The sequence below is a fragment of the Parasteatoda tepidariorum genome, chromosome X1 (genome assembly GCF_043381705.1).
Source record: "Parasteatoda tepidariorum isolate YZ-2023 chromosome X1, CAS_Ptep_4.0, whole genome shotgun sequence".
NCBI lineage: Eukaryota > Metazoa > Arthropoda > Arachnida > Araneae > Theridiidae > Parasteatoda > Parasteatoda tepidariorum.
The window spans coordinates 16,074,889-16,100,291 of NC_092214.1; the positions used below are offsets into that span (position 1 = coordinate 16,074,889).

The 25,403-nt window shown below is 28.9% G+C and overlaps 1 protein-coding gene across 6 annotated transcripts in view; it reads left to right on the forward strand.

Annotated features, from left to right (window-relative positions):
* The first annotated feature begins 1,390 nt into the window (after positions 1–1,390).
* LOC107436385 (Insulin degrading metalloproteinase) overlaps positions 1,391–25,403 on the forward strand; it is a 79,357-nt gene continuing 55,344 nt past the window's right edge. The window contains exons 1-8 of one of the 6 annotated variants that reach the window (XM_071187736.1): positions 1,391–1,595; positions 4,267–4,444; positions 5,083–5,159; positions 9,705–9,731; positions 14,247–14,350; positions 16,593–16,762; positions 19,598–19,720; positions 21,351–21,463. In XM_071187736.1, the coding sequence (XP_071043837.1) occupies positions 4,279–4,444; positions 5,083–5,159; positions 9,705–9,731; positions 14,247–14,350; positions 16,593–16,762; positions 19,598–19,720; positions 21,351–21,463 (780 nt within the window). In that variant the 5' untranslated portion in view covers positions 1,391–1,595; positions 4,267–4,278. The other 5 variants (XM_016048083.4, XM_071187737.1, XM_016048084.3 and 2 more) reach the window with 5 other exon arrangements.

Sequence of the window (25,403 nt, forward strand, 5' to 3'; positions counted from 1 at the left end):
TGCTTCAAAACTGAAACGACACATCTGCAGGCATTACACGTTTGCAGATGTGTCGTTTTAGTTTTGAACCAGCGAGTAAGCCTGGCGGCAGGGGACTCTAACTAATGATCCGTCTACCACTGATGATATTTCACGTCAGCACTGTGGTCGGCGCAAGCCGGATGCGGAATTCGTATCGACTGGGATTCGAACCCGGTTCGCCGCATTGGAAGGCAAACGCTCTATTCCCTGAGCCATGGCGACTCTGCTCTTAATATGTATTTGGAAGGAATTAATAACATTTTTCAAAGCGTACAAGATTAGTTTATGTATTTTTATTTACACTTAACATAGAAGCAAGCTAAAACTGCCTCCAAATTTAATTATATAAAAGCATTTGGCTAATCCATGGCTTAAATTATATAAAAAGAATAATATGACCTCAAGATTTCAAATTCTAACACTATTTATAAAAATTTGTTGGAAGTAATTCTGCATTTTTTTCATTCTGAATTCTGCAACACCAAAATAATGTTCATTCAATTCAAATTTTGAGTTACAAATGCTATTTTAATGAGTAATTATATAAATACAAATGAGGCATGAAGACTTAATGAGAGATGAGAAATCCATTTTTTTGAAAAAAATCTGGAATAAGATTAAGCAAAGTAAAAACATAAATCGAAATTCAGGGAATGCGCTAAAATTTTCAATTTAGTTTAACATCTTGTATATACATGTTTCACTTGACATCCAATGTAAAAATCAACGAAAATAAAAACTGAGAGGTTTTATTTTAAAACAATAAAGATAAGTAGATAAATTATGTGCTATTATTCCTTTCCTTCTGTCAAGAACCAAAAATATAATTATGAACATAGTAATATAAAAAACAAACTTCTATACACTTAAGTTCTACACAAGTATATGCTGTGTAAGTTTTTGTCAACACAAATTTATCAACTCATGGCATGCACTTAAATATTTCAGTAACATCTAAACAATCTGCAGGTAATAAACAGGTTATTTATATCTACAATTTTTAATTGCTTTGCTTTTTAATGAAAGAACAATAAATACAAGTTTATTATTATCTTTATTTTACCTCCTTATAAAAAAAGACAATTCTTAAATTTTTCAACTTCATCTTCGGATGATGCATCTGAAAACAATTTCGGATGATGAAGATATTTTTATCTATTAATGTTGATGAAATCGCTGTAACAATATTGGGAGTGCATCCGATGTTTTGTTTTTTATTTATTTATTTTTTTTCTTAAAAAATTACGTTTGCAGCCATTGCTAAAGATGTAAAAACGTTTTAAGTCCTGTTTTCACAAACGCTGTGGAGAGCAACTTGGCGACATTCTGGTCCATCAAGTGGTGCTCAATTCGTGATGAGCCTTTCCTTAAAAGCGACCGGTATATCGTTACTGAGCCGAACTTATGCTACGGTTGCCAGAAGTCGGATAGATAAGTCGGAAGTGGTGATATTTTACCGAAGATCGGTGCAATAGCTTCTGCCATAATAGTTGTTTTACGTTTACTGTATGTTTTGTTTCGTTAACAGGCATACACTTAAAAAAAAAAAGAAAAAAAAAGTTCAATGTTGAAAAGTAATAAAATTTCTTATTTTTTACCATTGTAAATATTGCTGCTTTAAAATTATTCAGGTATTACTCCTATTTGTATATTTTAAAAAGTGCCATGAGAATAAAAATTGCTTGTTTATTGTTGATGTTTATGATAACTTCAACATTTGCAGCTTGCAACATTTATTTTGGGCAAAATAAAAATATCTTTTAATCCCCGTTTAGTGTTTTTTTTAAATTTATTTTTTTTAAACATTTATTATTTGAGAATCGAATGTATGTAATTTTTTTTTAATTATTGTTATTGATACATATGTACGTACCTGGTACCAGAATGAACCGAGTCAATCTGCAGCATAATCCTCACAAATTTTAATTTGTCTCCTTGCAAATTTGTTCTAACATAGTCTCTTGAAAACTATTTTATAAATTTTGATTAGTCTAACTTGTATAAAACTAAATGTGCGTACATAAGGTAAATAAAAATTACACACAATGTTTATTTTATTGAAAATTCATTTAACTTAGAAAAATGGTATTTAATAATTTTTTTAAAAAAACCTTTTTTTTCTCAAACTTATTAATGTCTGCTCCAAAACAATCTTATATCTTTCCGTATTGTGATATTTCCCTCTTACTATATTCGCCTAGGCGCGAAAAGGATTCTAAACTTGAGAATTGAACTAAAATAATCTAAAAGCGTGCCCGAGAGTAGCTACAAGTTATATCCATCTGGTTGGTCTTTTTCCTTGATGTTTTTTTAGTTTCCTACAGGCCACTGCCTTGAAGTCACCAAGATTTGGTGATTTTTTGGTTTTAGATCATGAGATGGAAATCCTCTAATATAATCTCGTAGTTTTTAGTTTCAAGCAGTAGCCAGTGAAAAACTAAAAAAAAGAAACTTTACTGAGAGAGACCAACTCAAAAGGTATAACTTGTCGCCACTCTTTGGCAAACCTCTACATATTTTTATGGAACATTTTGGAAATTTACAATCCTTTTAGTGATTATGGTTTTAGTTTAGTGCGTTTGTAATTGGTGTAAGCATGTTCTGATACTCAAATATCCTCTATTTCTTTCAAATTTTTTCTCTCATTAAATTCCAGTTTAGAAAAAAAAAAGATTTTTTAAAACCAATTAGGTTATTATCAGTCTAGTTTTTCAGTTTCAGATTATAAATTTTTTTTTGCCTAGAAAAATAGAAATCTAAATAGAATCTAAGAATGGAAATCTAAGCATATTCGAAAAGAATAAATAATCCTATTTAGCAGCATTTATGGCTATTTAATTTTGTGTAAGATTTTATAGCTTTCTTATACAAAATATAAAATCGTGATCTCAATTTCATGCATTTATTAAGTATTAAGAGCATGAATTTTTTTGTGATTGTTAAAATGTTTTAACATAATCTTCCGTTTTTTGGAAATCAAATTGGAATAAAAATCTTAAATTGATAATGTCTCTAAATGACAGTGAAAATGCTTCATTTAAAAAATAGTTTACATGTTAAAATAGCCTACTAGTTCTTTTTTTTTATGTTTATTGCTATGATACACTTTTATGTATGGCTTTTATAATAATAATTCATGTTTTTTATTCTTTAGGTGTGTTTTCATCAGTTTTTACTTAATTTATAGTATAACTTATTGATTAAAAGTTTCAATTTTAAATGATTTGAAAATTCATTTTTCTCTCTAATTGTATGATTCATTTTTCAGTATTTAACTTATGCTTTCTACATTTTTATGAAGAAAGAATATGCTTTCCTCATTGTCTTGTTAGTAATACTTGGGAAGATGGAGATTATTTATAACTTTTCTTTAAATTAATTATCAACTTTATTGCAATTGTAAATAAAATATATTGTACTTAATATTTTTTTTCTTTTTCAGTTATAGAGTTCTTCAATTAAGATTTGATGTTTAGTTTTAAAGTAATTTCTCCATCAGAGTTCTCCCTAGGAATAAAAAAAGGCAGGGCGCTTCCTCTCTGAAAAGGGTACTTTGAGTTTTGAAAGGGCACACACTTAACACTGTAGAAATTTATCAAAATGTGTAATATTATGTAATAACTGAATTTTATCTCTAACAATATTTAAATTACTGACCCTATACTATTTTATGTGTACATTTAAAAAAGTAATTCTCGCTCAATATCAAAATAAGAGAAAAATTTGTAAATAAATATTTTAAAATTTTAAATAAATTAAAATTTTTAATGAAAATTTTAAAAATAAAAGCATGCGAAAAGGTAATGAAAAAAGTTGCTTATAAATATTTAACTAGTTGAGAATAATCCTAAAAAAGTAAATATTTGTAATAGTAATCAGAATTAAACCTATAAACACAGATAATTTTAACATTGTGTAATTATTATTTAAGTAGTGAATAAAATTTTTTTTTTCAAAATGGAATATGAATAAAAATGCAATGTTTTTAAGGGATCATGGCTTATTTTTATAAAAAAGGCACATTTATTTGGCTAGCAGGGCGGACCGCCATTAAAAAAACGCTTAGGGAGAACACTGCTGTATTAAAGTGACATTCCAGATAAGTTCTTGCTTTGTATGTATGTTCAGCTCTATGAACAGAACTTAATTTTTGTGTATCAGATCACTTAAAATGTAGTAAGGGAATATATTTCGGAAACATCTTGACTTTGCTAAGTTTTTTTAATTCAGAGAATTTAATTCCAGATTGAAAAGAAAATGGCTAATCATGACAAATTAGTTTCCCGTGTGTTTGATAACATAATCAAATCTCAGTATGACAACCGAACTTATCGGGGATTGGAATTGAGTAATAAAATGAGAGTATTATTAATAAGTGATCCTTCCACTGATAAATCAGCAGCTGCATTGAATGCTCGAGTTGGTAAGTAAAAAATTTATTGACAATTTTTTTATCTAACAAGAAACATACTTCAAGTATCCCTCATCAAATGAACTGAAATAAAAAAGAATCTTATTGTTATGACCGAATTGACAATAAAAATACATTTAGTGGAATTATATTAAGACATTAGATATTTAATGATGCATATTTAATTCATAATTTATTCTATTTAAATATCACAATCTTTTTAGTTTTCTATTAGTTAAAACTGTAGTTTGTTAAATATGTAATACATTAAATAATATTTACACCCAAGTTTGTTTATAATTTCACATGGTGGAATCAAAATATGTTTTTAAATATAAAATTTATAAAATAATTGCAAAGGTTTTTTTTTATATTAGGATTCACTCATCAAATCAACTAATTGTCAAATTTTAAAGTATTTGTAGTTGGTGTATTTTTGGCTCTTAGGTGGAGCTAGCAGAATGAGTGGTGAAAAATACCAAGTTTCAGTTTACTTGAATTATCTATTTTCAAGTTGGACATTTTTAAAAATTGGTTCATGGATCTGGTCTGACTTCGTCAGGCCAGAAGAGGATAGGCAACAACAACCACTAGTATGTCAGTTTTTTTGTTATTAAGAAATGATATATTTGCATTTTTCTTCTTTCTAGGTTTTATGTCAGATGACCCTGATTTACCTGGTCTAGCTCATTTTTGTGAGCATATGTTATTTCTTGGAACAAAAACGGTATGTTTTGTACTTCAAAATATTAATTTTGTTAAATTATTTTTTCCTACAAACCTTTAAATGGAACAGTTTTATTTCTTCACATTTTTATAACATAATTCTTTTTGCTATCTTCTCATTTTTACGTAGCATACTTAGAGTGATAAATTATATATACAGTGCAAAGTAGGGTGGGCATGGTGGCAGTCGCCCGTTACTCCAGGTTAGGGAGACGGTGAGCGAGACCCAGATTTAATGTTCTCTAAATTATTGATTCTCTAAATTATTGACTCTATTGAAATTATTTACACATTGTATTATTTCACATTCTTGAGTTTCCTAGTTCTGAATAAATTGAACAAAATAAAGAAATTTCATATCTGTCGAAAATATATCTCCAATCAATCTCCTGAAGTTGATTCATAGTAAAAATTTAAAGATATTTTTCCTAACTTGTGGATAAGTTTAAGGATTTTGTTAATAATCCCAATATCCGTAACAAGTGGTAAATGTTTTTTTAGAAAATTAAATGCTTTAAAAACCTATTTAAGTGCTACAATGACACAAGACCGATTAAATTCTTTGGCAGTATTTTTGAACTGTAACTGAAAATGAAACCACAAAAGCAATTGATTTTAAGGAGTCTATAAAATTGTTTGCATCTGCTGAAGCAGAGAGAAATAAGTTTAAATGTTTATACTTGTCAAACTATGTCACAGATCAAACACCATGTCAGAATATCTTAATTTTGTGTAACCACACTTGTTTTTATATTTTGTACGACCTGTCTCTTGTAGCATATGTAGGGTACGGTAAGTGGGCATTTTGCCATGAGCGCATCATTCTAAAAAAGGGCACCAAATTGACTAATTTTTTTCATTTTATTGTTCTTTTACTTAGCCATTATTTATTATTATTATGAATATTAAAATACTTGCTTCTGTTTAGTTTTGACCGTTGAGTAAATTAATTTTAATATTTCCTACCGAAAAAAAAAAAAATTAAATTTGACCAAAAAGCAAGTCCTAAAATGTTTTCTTCCAGATAAACCTCTATCTTCTTTTCCAACACCCTATGCTTAAATTCAAGGCCAAGCATTTTGCTCGCAGTTTAGGCTAAACATTTTGTGCATCTTCATATCCTATTACAAAAGGGGCCTTTTGTTAAAAGTAGTGTAATGGAAGGGAGACTTAAAACCCCCTAACTGGCCAGAAAAGGTTGCATCTTTTTTGAGAAACAAATACTCGAGTGCAAAAGTCATGATGCTACTCCCAGCCCAGCTGTCTTATCTATAGATATGCTTGTCTAACTTAAATTAAATCAGCTGTGAAAATCTGTTTGAAAAAGTGTTTTCCGAATCTGTTTAATAGATATCACCCCTATTGCAATTTGGTGAAAAAGAAGAAAAAAATATGCATCCTTCCACAATAGGATATTTTTACTACCAACGGTGAGGAATCTTAATAAGAGCTGTAATAAATACTAAAAAAGGTGACGTCTCTACCTTGCATGATAACTAATTTAAACCAATCAAATTATTTAAGATTGAATATACCCCCTCTTTTCTGAAAAATAAAAACAGATGAAAGAGGAGTGTTTAAAGAAGTATGTAGTTTCTTTCTTTACATTTCTAAAATGAAAAATTCGATTTTTATTTTCTTTTTGATAATGATAAGCAACAACGACTGCAAGTAATCACTTTCCAAATATCAAAATTAAATGCATTGAATTTTTTTACGTCCGTCAAATATGTTAAACTCATGTTTGTGAAAATTGCAACACCATGAAGGACTTACGCAAGTGAGCTGAAATTTTCAGGAAATGCAAAGTAGAGCATGATATGTAAATGATTAGAATTTCAGACCCGTAGCGCATGCATATGCTGAGCAGAGCCCTCTGAACGGCGGATGGATCCGAATAAATAGACGGCTGTAGCCAGACGAGTATGGTTATTGGTGGTTATCTGCTAGTGGTAAACGTTAGCTTAGTCATTATTTATGCCTATTCGATGAAAGAGCGAGATTTCAACAACTTACGGAGTTTAAACGGGGGAGAATCATCGGCCTTCGTGAAGCTGGATTATCTTATCGTGCAGTAGCCGCTCGTGTGCAGCGTAACAGCAGCACAGTGATGTGTGTTTGAAAGCAGTGGATGGACGAGTGTCGGACGACTCAGAAATCCGGGAGTGGGCTCCGAAATGTCACGTCAGCTCTCGATGATAGACACATGTTCGGCGTTTCGCTAACGGACCGTACGGCTCCCTCTAGACAACTGGCAGCACGGTGGTCAATAGCTACAGGTGTTTCATTGTGTGCTTTATCAATTCGTAGACGCCTGCTGCAGCGTGGAGTGCGCGCAAGGACTCCTTTATACAGGATCTCCCTCACGCTAAACCTTCGCCGCTTGCGGCAGCAATGGGCCAACCAGCATAGGGACTGGCGTGCTGATTGGCAGCGTGTCGTGTTTTCTGACGAATCCCGCTTTAATTTGTGGTACCATGATGGCCGCATTCGTGTCAGACGCTATGCCGGTGAACGACACCTTCCGGAGTGCATTATCAAACGCCACAGTGGACGAACACCCGGAGTTATGGTCTGGGGTGCCATAGCATATCATGGACGATCTCAATTGCTACGAATTGTGGATAATCTGAACAGCAACAGGTTCATCAGTGAAGTTCTACAGCCCCAAGCTGTTCCCTTCCTTCAAGCCTTGCCAGATGCTGTATTTCAGCAGTATAATGCCCGCCCTCATATTGCTAGGACTGATCAATCCTTCCTTGCATCGCGACAGGTACAACTTCTTCCTTAGTCGGCGTATTACCCGGATATGTCGCAGATTGAACATGTGTGGGATTTCGTTGTTCGGCGCTTCGCTCATAATCCTCGTCCTGTTGCTTCTACAGACGAACTTTGGGTACGCATACAAACAGTATGGAATTCTCTTCCTCAGACAGACATTCAAAGCTTGCTTGACTCCATGCCACGTTGTGTAGCAGCACTTATTGCGGAGCGTGGTGGCTACACAAAATACTGATTTCGATCTCTTGTTATTGTTTGTTTGCTTTGAAATTTTAATCATTTGTACCACTACCACTCAACTGTGTATTAAATTTCATTCAATTATGATGATTCCTTCATGGTGTTGCAGTTTTCACAAACAGGAGTTTAGAATTTATTTCTGCTAACTATGGTATGGCACCCTTGGATTAAAAAGAAGCATTTGCAGCCTTCCTTAATATCTTTCAAATTAAAAATTATCTTTTGTAAATTTTAAATATAAATTTTTTTAATTTTAATAGGCAAAATTTTTTTCTTGTGGTAGTGATTTTTAATACTTATTTCATGACAAAAATAAAAAAATAAAAAGCATTTTTAAATTTAATGAATGCTATAATTAGGTTTGCGCTTCTCAAAATATTAACAATATCAAAATATTAATATTAATCTCAAAATATTAATATTTTTTACAATTAAGTTGAAATATTGAAAAACTGAACTTCAAGCTGAAAACTTTTGGTTTAGTGGTATTGAACAAATTGTTGAAATTCTATTTTAAAATTTCTAAAAACACAAGTAAAAGTATTTTTGTAAAATTAAGAAAAAAACCCCATGATTTTTTAAATATTTTGATGAATTTTTTTCTATTATCCCCCTAAATTTTTTTTTGCAGTTTTCCTTGGTTGCTAGTACATCATGAATGTTGAGATTTTAATCATTAATTTGCCTTAAAAATTGTATCTCATTACATAATTATCTTTAAGACATTTTTTTTAAAATATGAGCACTGACAAATCAAAAATGACTATAATTAAATATTAATAATTAAAATGTGACCACTGAAGTCGACGTCTTCAGGGGGTACCGGCTCCGGTAGCCATAACACAAAACCTTTTCTATTGAGGGAGAAGTATTGAGGCCTAAAGTAACTCCCTCAGTACCCCGAAGGTTTTGTATAGAAGTCCAGGAAAAAACATGAAATACAAAGAACCAATTTCTTTTTTCAATCTGCGCATTGTAATAGAGGGCGTTGTTTTCTTTAGTTTTAAGTGTTTCCTTTTCATTCGGTTTGCTTGTGAAATCTTTGTTTGACCTGGTTAAAGTGAGTTTTTTTTTTTGATGACTTTGTTTGAGTTTCTTTGAAAGCGCATTTCTAATGGGGGTGACATGAAGGAAAGAAGGTGTTGATTGGTTTACTCACAACAATCTACACTAAGATTAAGACAAAACTATTCACCCCACACCCCTATTCGAAGTGACCTTACCTCGTAACCATAGTACCAGCCACGACGTGAAATGGGCGCCTAGAGGAGTCCTCCTGAAAATAGCATTTAAATATAAAATATTAAATTTATTTTTTAGAAAGGAAATGAAGTTATGAATGATTAAGTATGCTTATTATTTAAAAAAAAAAAATTCTAATGTCTTAGAAATTGCTTTTTAAATTCTTTTTTACTGACTACTCAATGAATTTCAACATTTTTCATATTCACTTTTTTAACATTGTGTTTTTTATACACATTGTGTTTATTGTATATTACTAATACAGTTAATATTTTGTTTTTAGTATCCTGTTGAGAATGATTACACTAAGGTAAATATGTATGATTTCGGAAATGAAAAATTTTAAACATAGTATTTTTAATTATCCTATATATTATTTAATTATCCTATGTATTATTATTTTTAATTATCCATATGTGTATCTTCTCTTAAAAAGTTATATGAGTTAGTACTATTAAGGGTCCACACTGAAATTCATATTATCTTGTTTTTCTGTTAATATATAAAAATTTTGTAAACATATATATATATATATATATTCTGTTATGTACTATATATAACTTCAGTATGAATGTGCTTTAAAAATATGTAACTACACTCTATTATGCTTTAATTTCATATTTTGTAATCAGGTAACTTACTTATGGAAATATTTATAAATGATTTTTGTATATGTTCATGATATCTTTCTCTCTTCCCTCTCTATATGTTCCTTTTTGTTTTATTTTGTTGTTTTCACTCTATTAAATTGTTAGCGAATTGGCCTCACTTTTTAGCGTTCCTCATATTATTGTTTTGGTATATTTTGCTCTGACTCTATCAATGCAATATCCAGTGTTCACAATTCTCTTCAGAAGAGGCAGGGTGCATTTATTGAAAAGGGCACTTTTTGTCAAGTGAAATAAATTTCCCATTGTATTATTTGTCATAAAATAACCAGTATATATATATTTACAGTAGGGAACCGATTATCCGGAACGATTGGGACCATCGCTATTCCGGATAACTGATTTTTCCGGTTTTCTGAATCGATAAAACACAAAAAACCATTTTTTTTTTAAATTGTTAAACCCAACTAAAAAAAAAAGTATTTGGAAATAATCTTAAAAAGAAGAAAAAACGATGAAGTAATACACTAATGATTATTTCCAAAATGATGGTAAGGTAAACATCTTTCAAAAAAGAAAGAAAAATCCTAAAATCTTATGAGGAAAAAAATATTTTTTTTTTAAATGGCGGGAAAATGTATCGAATTTTGTTCCTGTTTTTTGATTTTCCGGTTTTCTGATTTCCGGATAACGGGTCCTGTACTATATATCTATCTATATGAAAAAATTGGTTATAGTCTGAAGAGTTTTTAATTTTTATTTTATGTGATGGGAACTATCCCTTGGATTTAAAAGCTAGTCATAAATAAAACTTAGGCTAAAAATAAATTAATCATATCATGAAATTTCGGCAATTATCATTTTTCAAATCTTAAATAAATTAAAAGAAAGAAGCCATTAAATGGCAATGAAAATGAATATCTTCATTGTTTGAGTTAGTGTGCAGATGCCACAATACAGTTTCAAAATACCTCTTCCCAACTTCAGAAAAAATATACTTCAGATTCATTTTTATACATCTTATGGAGGATTTGCTCAGTCTTTTACCCACACATACAAAAAAAAGAAGAAAAATTATATACATATAAACTCTAAATTACAATTAGAAAAAAAAATTATATTACTGGGAAACGATAAAGATTCTCTTCTGGATGCATTTTTTTATGTAGGGATATTTCGAAATAAAGAATAATTATCCTAAGATAAAAACTATTCTTTATAATGTATCTATATCACTAAAAAATAAAAATCAATTGAAAGTGGGTTTGAAGTGAAAGAAAAAAGCAGAAAAAAAACTTTCCGATATGGAGTTAAAATTAAAAATATCTTAAAAATAGATATATTAATCTAACGGTTAACAAAATTTCTTAAAAATGAAAAAATAAAAATGTGCTTATAGCTATAGTGAATAAAATAATTGTTATAAAATATATTTGGTAAAAATATGAAGTTATTTATATTTGAGTGCTGCCATCTAGAAAATAAACACTTTAATAATATTAATTGGAAAATTTAAACCACAAAACCCATGATAGAAAGAGAAGTAATTAAAAACAATATGCTTATTGTCTGTTGACACTTAAGCTTATTGTCACGTTACACAATAAAGAATTAGTATTATTACAAGAAGATTGTAATAATTTTAGTAAAATCTAAATTAAGGTAACTTATTTAAAAGGGAAGTTATAGTACAGTACAGAACCCGTTATCCAGAAATCAGAAAACCGGAAAACCAAGAAACCGGAAGGAAATTCGAGAAATTTTCCCGCCATTTTTTTAAAAAATATTTTTTTTCCTCATAAGATTTTAGGATTTTTCTTTCTTTTTTGAAAGATGTTTACCTTACCATCACTTTGGAAATAATCATTAGTGTATTACTTCATCGTTTTTTCTTCTTTTTAAGACTATTTCCATAATTTTTTTTTTAGTTGGGTTTAACAATAAAAAAAACAGCTTTTTGTAGTGATTCAGAACACCGGAAAAATCAGTTATCCGGAATAGCGATGGTCCCGATCGTTCCGGATAATCGGTTCCCTACTGTATATAAATTTTAAAATTAATAAAGTCATTAAGAGAAAAAGATCATGAAACGGCCTAAATACTGTATAAGAGAAAAAAACGTAATTATCGCAAACATAATTAGTAAATGTTATTCAATAAAAGTATTAAAAACAAATTTTAAAAGTTTTAATAAATTTATGATAATAAAACAAAGTGAAATGAAGGAAAAAGTTAGTTTAAAAGTAACCAATAATTTTTTGCATGATTTTGCTTTTTTCTCTTCTTCTTTCATCTTTATTTAATTTCTTCTAATGGTTTGATGAAGGCATATTAACACGTTGAGTCCTACATCAAGTCATCAGTGACTTAATGCTTATAATATGATATGAAAGTAAAAAATTTGCGTTGATTACAGTTATTACTGACAATTCATTTAAAATTTACTTAATTTTTATTTATTAAAAATAAAATTTTTATTGTAATTATATTAATCTGTTAGTAGTGCACTTTGTAATACCACCATGCAAGCACTTCTAAGCAGTATGCGTGGCCTAGACCGGCATTTGCTTAAAAATAAGTGTGGTGCAAGTTAGTGAACAAAATTAGAAATTTTGAAGCTGAAGATTTTCAGCGGTGTGAAATAAACTGTGGAATCTGGAATAAACAATAGGGTGTGGTCACATCTATTTTATTTTATAACCATCTTTGAACTGCCGACCCAAATGTGGGTTTCTGACAACTAATGTTCAACTCCATAGCCTTGTAATTTTGAACCCAATCCAGAATACAAGGGAACTCCTGGATCAAGTATTGGGATAAATTTACCTTTGTGGAAGACTTTTTGATGGAACTAACACGCATTTGTATTACATAGAAAGGAAGACCAGGAGAACCTCCCACGGTTAGCCTGACGTCAAGGGGACTCTTACCCATAATCCGTCTACCACTGAGGATATTACACGTCAGCACTGAGATCGGTGCAAGGCAGATGCAGAATTCATATCTGCCAGCCATCGCTGGAATTCAAACCCGGTTTACCTCATTGGGAGGCTTAGCTGATGAAAAAATAATACAGAATGTTTTTTATTAAATAGAGTTACCCAACCATCAATAATATTATCTTAAAAATATTTGGAAAAGAACAGAATAGTCTATAGACTAATGCTTAACTGAAAAAAAATTCAATTTTTTAACTCTTTCTTTGGAACATTATAATTGAAATTTTTTAAGGATTGGGGGATGAAATTCCCCTTTTTCACTGCTGTTCAAATTTCAGAGCACTAGTGGTATGGGAATTATTTAAGTATCACAAACATTTAAGCATTCTTCTTTTTATTATTTTAGATTAATGTAAAAACTAAATAAAGTATGAAAATAATTAAATTAAAATAATAAAATATGATCAAAATTACCAATGATAAAGTTCTTAAATTTAGTTCTGAACCTTAAAAACTAATGTAATTGGTAGTTTCAAGTCAAATGAAAGAAAAAAGCGCAATTCAAAATTTTTAAACAAAATATTGAGAAATTTTTTTTTGAAACTACAACTTATAAAAAATATTTTACATACACTTATACAACAGCTCGATGACACTATGAAAGGAAATAATAAGAAATACATAAAATAGCCATCAAATGGTTATTTTATACATTGTTTCAAAGTGATATAAAAAATTTAAAACTTTTCATAACAAGTGGTTATTTTATATATCTAACTTAAAACTGAAAATGCTAAAATGGAAAAAAAGGAAATATCTGAAATAAAACAAAATATATTCAGAGAGTTCATAAATAATAAATTTCTTGCTGAACAGCATAAATTAAAATTTGATGGACCTTTTTCTGCACTCTTACAACTTCTCACCCATAGCTGCCAAATCTGATTTTTTTGGGAGATTTTATTTTTACTTTTAAAGTCGTTCAAAAATGTTTTATTTTTATTTAACCAAGTTGATTTATAATGATTCTTGACCACCACTACTTATAAATAATTCAAATAAATATATATAAGTCCTAAGCTATTCTTTAAAAATATTAATTGTTAAAATAATTTCTGCTAGCAATTGTTAACCCCCACCTTCCGATACCACTTTGCGAGAAATTATTGACTTAACAATTATTTTATTATTAATCTATCTTCTGTTATTAATTTATTCTTCTATTGATTTATTATTTAGCTCATGCATTGCATTTAACATATTCTTTTGTCTTTTTAGTTTTTACATGAACATAGTGGTAGTAGTAATGCATATACTGCTGCTGATAATACCTGTTACTACTTTGATGTAGCTCCTAATTCTCTTAGTGATGCTTTACACAGGTATAATCATAGTTATTATAATAAAATGCATATAATATGTGTTTATGATACATAAAATTAAGTTTTCGATATTATATAAACAATGAACATTGTTAATGAAAAAACCATGGAATAAAGAAAGTAAGCTACAGGGCTGCCAATAATAGCACTGTTAATAGCCAACTTCAACATTTATAAATCATGTTATGTGATAACTTAATTAAATATAACAGGGTTCATAGTTGTCCTGATTTTAGTATATTTTCAGAACATCCCATTTTATGAGAATACAACAGAATTCATTGTTAAAACTTTTCGGGAATTCAGTCATCTTTGAAAATGAAACTCAATTATTTTATATTATAAAATTTTCATGGGGATGAAATCAGGGGTCATATGCTTTATTTATTATTTTAAGCAAATGCAGTAACAAATCTTATAAGATATATTTTTGTAGCTAAGCGATTATTGATTTGTCTCTTTCATATAATTTTTATATATTATTGATACTAAAAGATTCCACAGTAATCATATCAAAGAATTTTAAATGATGAATTGAGGGATCATTTACTGAAATTACTTTTGTACGAAAGCGTGAAGTAGTATATTCTCTGTATTTTCATTTCAAAATTAATACTCTACTTTAAAGTAATTTGATTAAGGAAATCTTGAACTCAATTCAAAATTTTAATTATATATTGGTTTAAGGTTTAAGGGAATATTATCTAATTCATACTGGTTATTTTTTTAATGCAGCAGTACTTCAACAAGTTTCTTTGCATTGATTTGAAACTGTTATGAGTTCTTTAGTATTGGTTTATTCTCTATTTACATGAATGCATTTTTTTATATTAAAAATTTTAAATTACTAATGTAGGTAAAACAGAATTTGTGTGGAAAAGTTTCTCCTGCGGTATAGCATCCTCTTAACACTTAATGTCTGTATACCTTTGTCTTAGGGAACTAAATACCATTTGTCAATTGCAACTATAAGATCAAACTCTGTTAGGGGGAATTTATAGAAATTCTGAACAATTAATTCTAGGGAATTTAGAATCCTGCTCCATTAATAAAATTAATCAATACTCCATTAATAAAATTATACTGGAAACTGTTAAAACTTCCTGTTCTAAACAAAGTAATACTGAAATTGAAAATAGCATATTTTATTATTAATTTGCAATAAAATTTTATTATACTTAAGCAGAACTAATTATACTTTTTTTATCTTGCCATTTACTTTTTTAAAAGTGTTCTGGCATATGTATACTGCTTCATTAAATGTGATGTTGATGTTTTGATTTGTTTGAAAAATGTTGTTCTAATATTTTATTTAGCCCTTCTACAAAGCCTTAACACGATATCTAGTTTCATAACTAGTTTTTTCTTTTATATTTTTTGAAACCGTAAAAGTATTGAGTTTCTTATTATTTTTTGTTAAATTTTTGAAAAGAAAAATTAAATTACTTATGATTATAATCTTTGAAAAAGAAAAGAGTTGAAATAAGAAGATAATGAAAGAGTAATTATAATTGATATTACAAAAATATGTTGACTTCAGTTTTAAAACAATTTACTGGTATTTAGTCGGCTTTTCAAATTGTATATTTTGGGACTATATAATCTCATGAAAAATTGGAGATTATTGATTGCCAACCAAAACACTTTGAACCAAGTTTAATATGTATTTAAGGTTTTTTGAGGATGTATTTGTATTTAAGGTTGTTATAAAATTCGTAAAGATAGATATCTTGTTATTATTTATTCTATGAATATATTTTTCTGATTTCATATTTCTTAATAGAATCTTTATATTAACCCATTATTTGAGGGTCATAAATTGAATTGTGCTTGCACACCTACTAAAAGATATCAGACAATGTATTGTGAAAAATAAATTTTTTTAAGAAACTTACAATGTACACAAAATTGAAGTTAAATATTTGATAATCAGTTATCAAGAAGAAAGATTTTTAATTTTCAAATGGAAATTCTTTTCCAAAAATTATAATGAATGAGAATAAATAAGTCTTAAAGTTTTTTTTCTTCAGGCAATGTAAAATTTGATGCCATTCAGGGTAATATGCAACACACTAATCTGCACTATTCTGTGGAAAAGGTATTAATGTCCTTTTTCCAGATAGTGCGTTGATTGAATGATGTAATTGTTCTGAAAATTAAAAGAAAAATTACTTAATTACAATATTATTAGCAGTATTATTAAAGCCATTTTAAAAATTAGTCTTTAATATGCTTTTGCCAGATTTGCCCAGTTCTTTTTGTGTCCTTTATTTACTGAGAGTGCTACTGAACGAGAAGTTAATGCTGTTGATTCTGAACATGAAAAAAATCTACAAAGCGATACTTGGAGGCTGGCTCAGCTAGAAAGAGCTACATGTGATCCTAATCATGATTTTAGTAAATTTGGAACAGGTAAAAATTAAAAATATTTTCAGAAAAGCACATTTTTTCAAATTTAATCTTGCTGATACAAAGTTGTAATTTTGGAACTTTTAGAAATTTGATCATATCGACAACTTTTTTTGAATGTAAATGCTTACCCCAATAAATTAACTAAATTTCATTTTTTTGTTAAAAAGTAAGTCCTTCATATATTTCTTAAGAAAACTTTTTTTTTTATACTGTATTTAATGAAATGAGAAGAAGGGCAAGAATATTTTAAGTTAAGTGAATTAAGGAAAAAAATTTCATGTGAAATAAATGTTCTCTTTGGCACAATGCATCATTACCTTTTTAAAGTATTCTTAAAAGTGTCAATGACAAATCAAAAATGCTGTCATTTTTCATAAATTAGTTAAATATTTAAAGTGTTACCAAGAAATTAAATTATTTGATATACTAAACAGGCATTATGATAGGCTGAACATATTAGACAAATATCAGTCATTGTTAATGATTAAAGATGTTTTTGTTTCAAAAATTTGCAATCATAAATTCAACTAAAAATAAATTTTTGCAATAGTCTATAATTCTTTTTTTTAAGTCTATTTTATTTTCTAAGACTTTTTTTAGCCTAGTTTTTTTTAAGTATGCAACTATATATGTCATAATATTTTTGTTCATAGCACTGTATCACACTTGAAAGAGCACAATTTTTATTGTATTTTTTATTTTTAAATTTTTTTTTTAAAAAAGTGTATTAAAACATACATTTCTAAGATTTTATTTAATTATATCTTTTGTTCAAAGTTATTTTGCAATAAAAAGTCATCCTAATTTCTATAATTTTTCAAAAGTCGTTCTAAACATTAAGTGGTTTTTATAGTTTAAAATATGCTTTATCCAAAAATATTTTACTATGCAATCTTTTTTCAACTGTAACCTTGCAGATTTTTTTTGAGCATTTTGATCCATGAAAATTTTTTGTAACCTTATTGAAAGTTAAAAGAAAAAAAATGCTATCTACTTCTAAAGCTCATTACATTTAGTTTTATTTCCTCTTAACCCTTTAACTATTAAATCCTGAATTTCTTTTCTTCTGACCTGGAAACCTCTTTTAGCCATATACATTACCCTTGGTTTTATGAAATATCTCTCAGCATCAATTTCCCCCCTGATTTCTAAAGAATTCAAAATGCTTTCTTGAATAATTTTATGAATTATGAAACCTAAGAAAGAGATTGCCGTATTTTAGAAGAAATTGCCAGAATCATTCTTTTTCTAAAGAAGTGGACTTACAAGATGTGTGCATAGATAAGAATTTCCATGCATGAAACTGAAAAGAATTTACCAGTTTAATGACTTCATAAGAAACTGATACTTACGAGGAAGTATTTCTTGTGGGCAATATATATTACCAGTGTTGGAAATTGCAATTAAAATCATTAATCTATCACTTAGTTTTGTCTCGTGAGCGCATCATCATCACGCGCTTAACTTTAATCCCGACTCCTCCCACACTCACTGACACTGGCTCGAGAGAAAACTGATTGAAACTCTGATTGGGAAGCATGTTGTTCTTTTTTGTGTGTCCATAAATATTTTTTGTGTAAATAAAATTTAATCTTGATTGTTACACTCTCAACTACAATTATTTAGATGTTTTATAGAAGTTTATGGAATATTACAAAGTGTTCCCACCCTTTTGGTGGAGGTAAGCTATCTCCTTTTTTAATATCTTTTGGTAATACCCAAAAACCATCTTGTGGTGAAAGAGGAAGAATCGGATATGTGGAAAGAAATTATAGCATCTGTAGATACATCAGAAAAGGAAGATTTGAAAAGAGAAGAATTTTAGATAAACATAAAATCAAAAGTATCAAAATTGTTTGAAATAAATACACATTATACAACTTTTAAAGTATCATGTAGTGTATTTACCACAAAATTACAGCTACAATTCACTAGTATATAAGACATGCTAACTCGATTCTTTGATGGGGTACCTATTCAGAGATGAAGGTTGACATTGTCAGTTACTCCTCGCCCCACATTGATTGGTGACCTTCGGACGTGATGTGAATACGCCTACCTTGACAGAAATGCCCACTACGATTTGAGCACGCCTACTTGGATGGAAGGTCTACACTGAACAGTTGATTTTCTACTTGTGACTGCGACATTGTCCTTCTCACACTGTTGCTTCTCAGTCTAGATCACACACAATGTATACACTCCACTGCTAAAGGCAATACAGGAGCGACCGTGAACTTAATACAGCTGTCACAATCAGTGCTCAAAAAGTACGGTGATCTTAATACAGATCTCCCTGCTTCTCACATAACAGCAATGAATCAACTAGTGGTATCCATTCATCAAATTCTCCCACAGATATAATTCTGGCCATGATCTACTGTACCCATCTCAGTTTCTTTGGTCTGGGATGTTGCAGTGCAAAAACAGATTTTTGTGTTGGGTGGTCAGCCGAATGCAGAACCCACAGTGTTTAGTCCCCAAGAATGCTTGGTAATGATTTTATTGACCCATTGAAAAGCTGAGTTAACCTTGCCCAGTCCAAAGGTAGAATCTGGGACATGTGGCGCAAGAGAGCGAAGGACTACCACTTTGCTGCCAGGTGTCATTCAATTTTGGGTATTACAGCATTTTTAATGTCTCCATTCTGCTTTACAGAATTGATATTTGACTGTAGTAATGGAATTATATACATTTAACTGCATTAATAAATGATCATACCCAATAATTCTGATAATTATATAAAAACTGTTATATTAAAGTAATCGAGATAGAATTAAATAATTATTTGAAAAATCAAATGTAATTTCTAAATTTTTTTTTTTATTATTTCAGGCAATAAATTTACATTATTTGAAAATCCAAAATCTCAAGGAATTAACATTCGTGATAAGTTGCTTGAATTCCATAATAAATTTTATTCTTCAAACATTATGTCTCTGATTATCCTCGGCAAAGGTAAGAAATTTTGATATTTTTTCTGCTTAATTAATTTAGGATTGGCTTTTTCTTTCAGGAATTTTACTCTGTTATATTCTTTTTGTGTTAATTTAGCAGAAATATTTAATAATTGTCCTAATTAATGTGTCATTTTAATTGAGTTCAGCTCAAAGTATAACAAAGTAAACTATTTATATAATTACAAAAGAAGTTTTACTGAGCCATGTATATAATTTTTCCCCACCATTTTTGTCCATTCAACATTAGGTCCGAGAAAATTTTATTTTCTGTGCTTTGGAAAGTGAAATGATTAAGACTGAATTTCTTATAAATGACCTCTATTTAAAAGTAGATTTTTTAAGTGATTGAAAATGTTTTATTATTTAGAACTCAAAACTTTTCATATTAAATTAAGTTGCATATTTTTTGAAGCTTAAATAGAATCTGATTTCAATGACTCATGTTAAATTTGTGAAGTAGCCTTGTTAATATAACGTAACTTTTTGTCATACACATTCATAAATGTCTTTCTGTTAAATACTAGTCTTTGAGTCTTGTGTGATTTTGTGGTTTTTATATTTATGGTTGCATTTACTTTTTCTTTCTTTTTTTAATGATATTAATTTTGCCTACTTTAACATGGCTGAATATGGTAGCACTAAAGTTAACATATTATCGAAATTAAACATTTTTCTTTGACAAGGTTGAACTTCAAAAATCAAAAAATCTGATTGTTTTTTAAACTCTTAAGAAAATTTAACCTTTTTAAATCACTCCACAAGATTAAAATTAAAAAAAAAAGAAAGAAACCATTAGCTGCAAATTAGTGATTGTTTTTGTGTACAAAAGTAGGTTTTAAAAAACAAACTTTCAAAAGTAATTGATTTCAAAGTCAAAATAGCAGTGAATACTTGTGATACTTCTCAAAAGCAATTTTTGAAATCTTTAAAGTGTGAGATGTTCAAATCAAAAAAGTCAATAAGATTAATTTCAGAAACGCAGATTATAATTTATGACTTTAAATACATACTTTTGTTTTATTACTGATAATTTTAATCCCTCAATGCCTTTTTGTTGTGGTCTTAATGTGTTTTAAATTTGCTAAAAAGTGTGCATTAGTTGTATTTATGATTTTATGAGCTATTCAAATTTGTACTGCTAATGACATGCATTAGTCAGTGAATGAAGTAAAAATTAGTCATGTAATAAAAAAGACATTATTTGCTTAATAATATTGGTTACGTAATTATTTATATATAAAGTTTTTTTGAAGGGTAATTTTTTTGATCGAATTTCATAAGAAGGAAATAATTTTCCTATAAATTTTGAGGAACTGCCTTTTATTAAGTCAACTATAATGCATTGTTTTATGTTCAGCAGTAGTTTTATGTTTTCTCTCCCCCTTTTTTATCATTATAACTAAAGTATTAAACAATTTTTGAAATTTTAATTTATAAATAAAGCACCATTTTTTTGTGGAAAAAACAAAGAATGCCAGTTTTTTGTCACTGAAAGAAGGTGTTTCATTATAGTACTGAAACAATCATGTGCCTGTTTGTATCTTTACATATTGTTTTAGCTTTATTCATATACAACACAAATCCGACCTGTTCTTCATTTTAATACTAGTTTAATGTTGCATTTTTAGAAACTTTAGAAGAGTTAGAAAATTTTGTTCTTCCTTTGTTTTCGGATGTCTCAAATAAGAATGTTCAAGTTCCTGATTGGCCTAAGCATCCATTTAGTCCTGAATTTTTAAAGGTGTTTATGATTTAATTTCTATGCTGTAGCTCATTTACACTGCATAAAGTACATTATAATTTTATCACTTAAAGTTGTTCTAGATGTAAGAAGACTTAAGTTATTCCTATTCAAAGTGTGATTTAATGTATATTTCAATTTAATTAAAATTGAAATTAAATTATTCAGAAATTAAATTATTCAAAGAATTAAAAATATTTCGTACCATTTCACATGGTAAGCTTTATAACAATTTATTCATTCCCTAAAAAAGTATGACACATAGTGATACAATTTAAACATATAATCTACAAGCTTGAATATATTATAACCTTCTATATATATAATATATATACTCTTCATTCTCTCTCTATAAATACAGTACACATGCTTCTAACTTAGACCTTTAAACATGATATATTGTTTAACTGTTTATATGGAATTTGGTCTTATTTAAATTATTTTACATGTCATTAAACCTGCTTACTAAACACTGCCAATATCAGCTCAAAATTAATGCTTTAAAATGATTTAAAACGCAAAAATATGTTTTTAAGTATTAATTATTTACAGGCAAAAGTTTTAATTTTTGAGAGCATTGGAACTGAAAACCGAGAAATTTATCACTTAGTTTTTTTCTGAAATCTAGAAAAATAAGCATTTTTTTGCAAAATTTAATAATTTATTTATTTATTTAGTAACTGTAATAGAATAACGAAAGAATGACAGAAATTCATTCTTGAAATAATTTTTATAATTTTAGATATTTTAATAAAAAGTTGTTTGAAAGTAATGTGGGCCACCTTACATAAATTTCAAAAACAAAATATCTTAAAACAAAATATCTCAAAAAGATTAAAATCTCTGACTTTGATCAGATACAAATATTTGATAAATATTGATGCATTTCTAAAATACTGTCTGACCTCGATTTAACGAATTCATAGGGACCGAAAATATTATTCACTGAATTGGGGGTAATTGCAATATCAGCAAAATTGAAAAAAAAAATTGACTAACCTTATGGAATATACAAACATTAATAAGGAAATACACAGAATAAATAGAACTATTGCACTATTTATTGAGGAACTTAAAATACAGTGAATGATTACACATTGATTAATTTGAAATTTGAAAGCATTTCGTGAGTAAGGTTTACTTATTTCTTTGAAATTTTAAGGTTTACTTACTTTAAAATGTTTTTTTTTGATGCCATGAACAGAAAAAAAAATACTCTACCATTTACATCTTGTTCCATTAGGTAAGTTTTCACTTTTTCCAAGCTGTGCAAAGCATCAGAAAAAGAAACAGTTTTCACTGGAGATGCATTATCATCGACTTCCGTGTCAGAGTCGCTATTCATTGTTTTCAATTAATCTACCTTATTAACTTAAGTTGCATACATAGATAATCCATCATCACATGTAACATAATCATTAAAATCTATTAATGCAATTTCTTTCCTTATGTCTTCTTCTGAAGGATAATGAAAAGAGGACTTGTGCTCCTGGAAATCTCGCTTTCTGAAAGCATTTTTCAATTGTATTTTCCGAAACTTGATCCCAAGATTGTCTTAAAAAAATAATGCATCCAAAACAGTGATTTTGTATCTTTCCTCCCCATTTTTCTCTAACAATGATAATTTTTCCTCATAAGCAACTTTCTGTAATTAATTTTCAAGGAGTGAACCAAGGTCTAGTAGCTGAAGCACATTTGTGCAATTTTCAGGGAAAAAACACTACTTTTAAGTTTTTTTGATTGAAAATTTGGGGGGACATTGATCAATAAACAAAATAATATTTCTCTTTTGTATCTTCATTGACTTATCTAGTAACATTAAAAAATCTGCAAATAGAAAAGAAATCACCCAGGATTTTTGTTTGCTGCTTACTTTGTCAGTAAAGTCTTTACATTTTTAAAACATTTCGACTTTGCTGCTTTTCCTATCACAAATGGCTTTCATTTGTTTGTTCCATCAGCATTTACTGCATGCAAAACCATAACCCTCAGTTTACTTCTTTTTTTTCGCCAAAGCATTTTTAATTTGTATAACAAAGTGTTTTGTTGTGTTTAAGTCATAAAACAACCATGTTTCATCTGCGTTGTAAGTGTTGTATGGTGAATATCCTTCAATCAGGTTGAGCAACTCTCCTTTTACTTCATTTTCATTTGCATCTGCCTTTTCTCCGCACACTTTCTTTTTGACTATGTTGTATCCTTTTTTAAAGCGGTCGATCTTACACAATGAATGCGGAAATGTCTTTTACATTATGCTTATCAGCTAGTTGAAGGGCTTTTTATGATCAGAGGCCCATTTGTGGCTATATTGTTGGTGCAAACGATGATGAACCATTCTACTAGATCAGACTCAAGAAAGGGGATTGGCTTTCAATGACTTCTTGCGACGATTTTTCACCACCTTCCAAGTTTTTTTCAATTTCTACTCATTGTTTAAAAATTTTAGCTATAGTTGATGTGGAGATTTTGAGACATTCTGCTGAAGCGCTTTGTGGTCTAAGGTTTTTGTCAAACTCAAAAACTCACTCTACTAAAAACGTTTTCATTTTCGCCAATCTGCCATGTTTTATAACCTCTCAAAAATCAAATATTCTACGAAAATGAGCTTCCAACGCACCTTACTTCTAAGGAATATAAATTAGAAAGGAATTTTTTGTCCTCACAAGCATCCTGTACACCTCTCTTCTTTGTTATTGTAGAATGTGAGAAATAAGAAAGGAATTTCCTGTTCTTACTGGTTACACTCAATCGTTATTCTTATGCACCTGTGAGGTCTGAACTGAGATCACCCATGTCTAAAATTGATGAATACAAAAAAAGTAGTTTTATGTACCTGACAGTATGGATACTGTAATCATTTGAAAAGCAATTAATAGTTTTTCTAACCCAAATTAAGAATTTCTTTTTTTAGATTGCCGGAATTACTCGTTATTTTTATTTTTTTTAAAATTTGTTAAATACCCTTTTTTGCCTTCATTTTAATAGAGGAGAAAAACATTCTTTAAATCGTGAAGTTCAGTAAATAGGGGTTCTTTAAACCGAGGTTCGACTGTATTAGTCTTTTTCAGTGGAGAAGTATATACCTCAAAGATGTTAAGCCAATATTCTTCACTTTTTGGTAACAAATGTCTGAAATTATATTCTGACTGCTGTATTTACTATTTTAACTTAACCAATTATGTAATACTACTTTATAAGCTGTATCTAAAGTAAAGTCAAATAAGATAAATAATTTTATGAGCAGGTTTGCTAAGCAAAATATCTTTAATTATGCAAAGTACAAGGTAATCTAGAAAGTAGGTTTTTAGTTGATGATCAGATGCATATTTTTAAATTTTTTTTAATGTTACAGACAAGTAGTTCATTGTAATTTTAAAGCTATGACTTTTTCTATAGTTTTAGTTATGATAATAAAGGTTTGAGTGTTAGAGTTTCTAGTTAGAAAATAAAATTGAGTTTAAATTATTTTCCTTCATGCTGTGTTATTTTTAAAATCAGCCAAAAATTTACATGTTGCTTCTTTCCTAGATTACTCTTCTGACTGGTAGATAAAACTGATTGTCTATTGTTTTGCTATGCAACATGCATAGTCTATGAAAAGCATATAAAAGCATAGTCTATGTGTTTTGCTTAATATCAATAAAAAAAAATGCTAAAAAATATTATGCACTATTACCCATTTCCACCCAACCCTCCCTCTTATCATAAAGTAAGTGAAACCTTTGTATTTAGAATTTTTTTACTTTAGTGAAAATAGATTCTTTTGTATTAAGAGGGAAAATAGATAGCGGTTACAAACAGTTAATAACTTCTGCTCTGCTTTTTTTCTTTCCTGGAAATGAAAGTAACTCCTTCTTCAGAGGTTTTTGTCACTTAAAATTAAAATAAATAGAAAAAAAACTGACTTTTTTTAATCAAAACTGTTACAATTGTTTTTGTG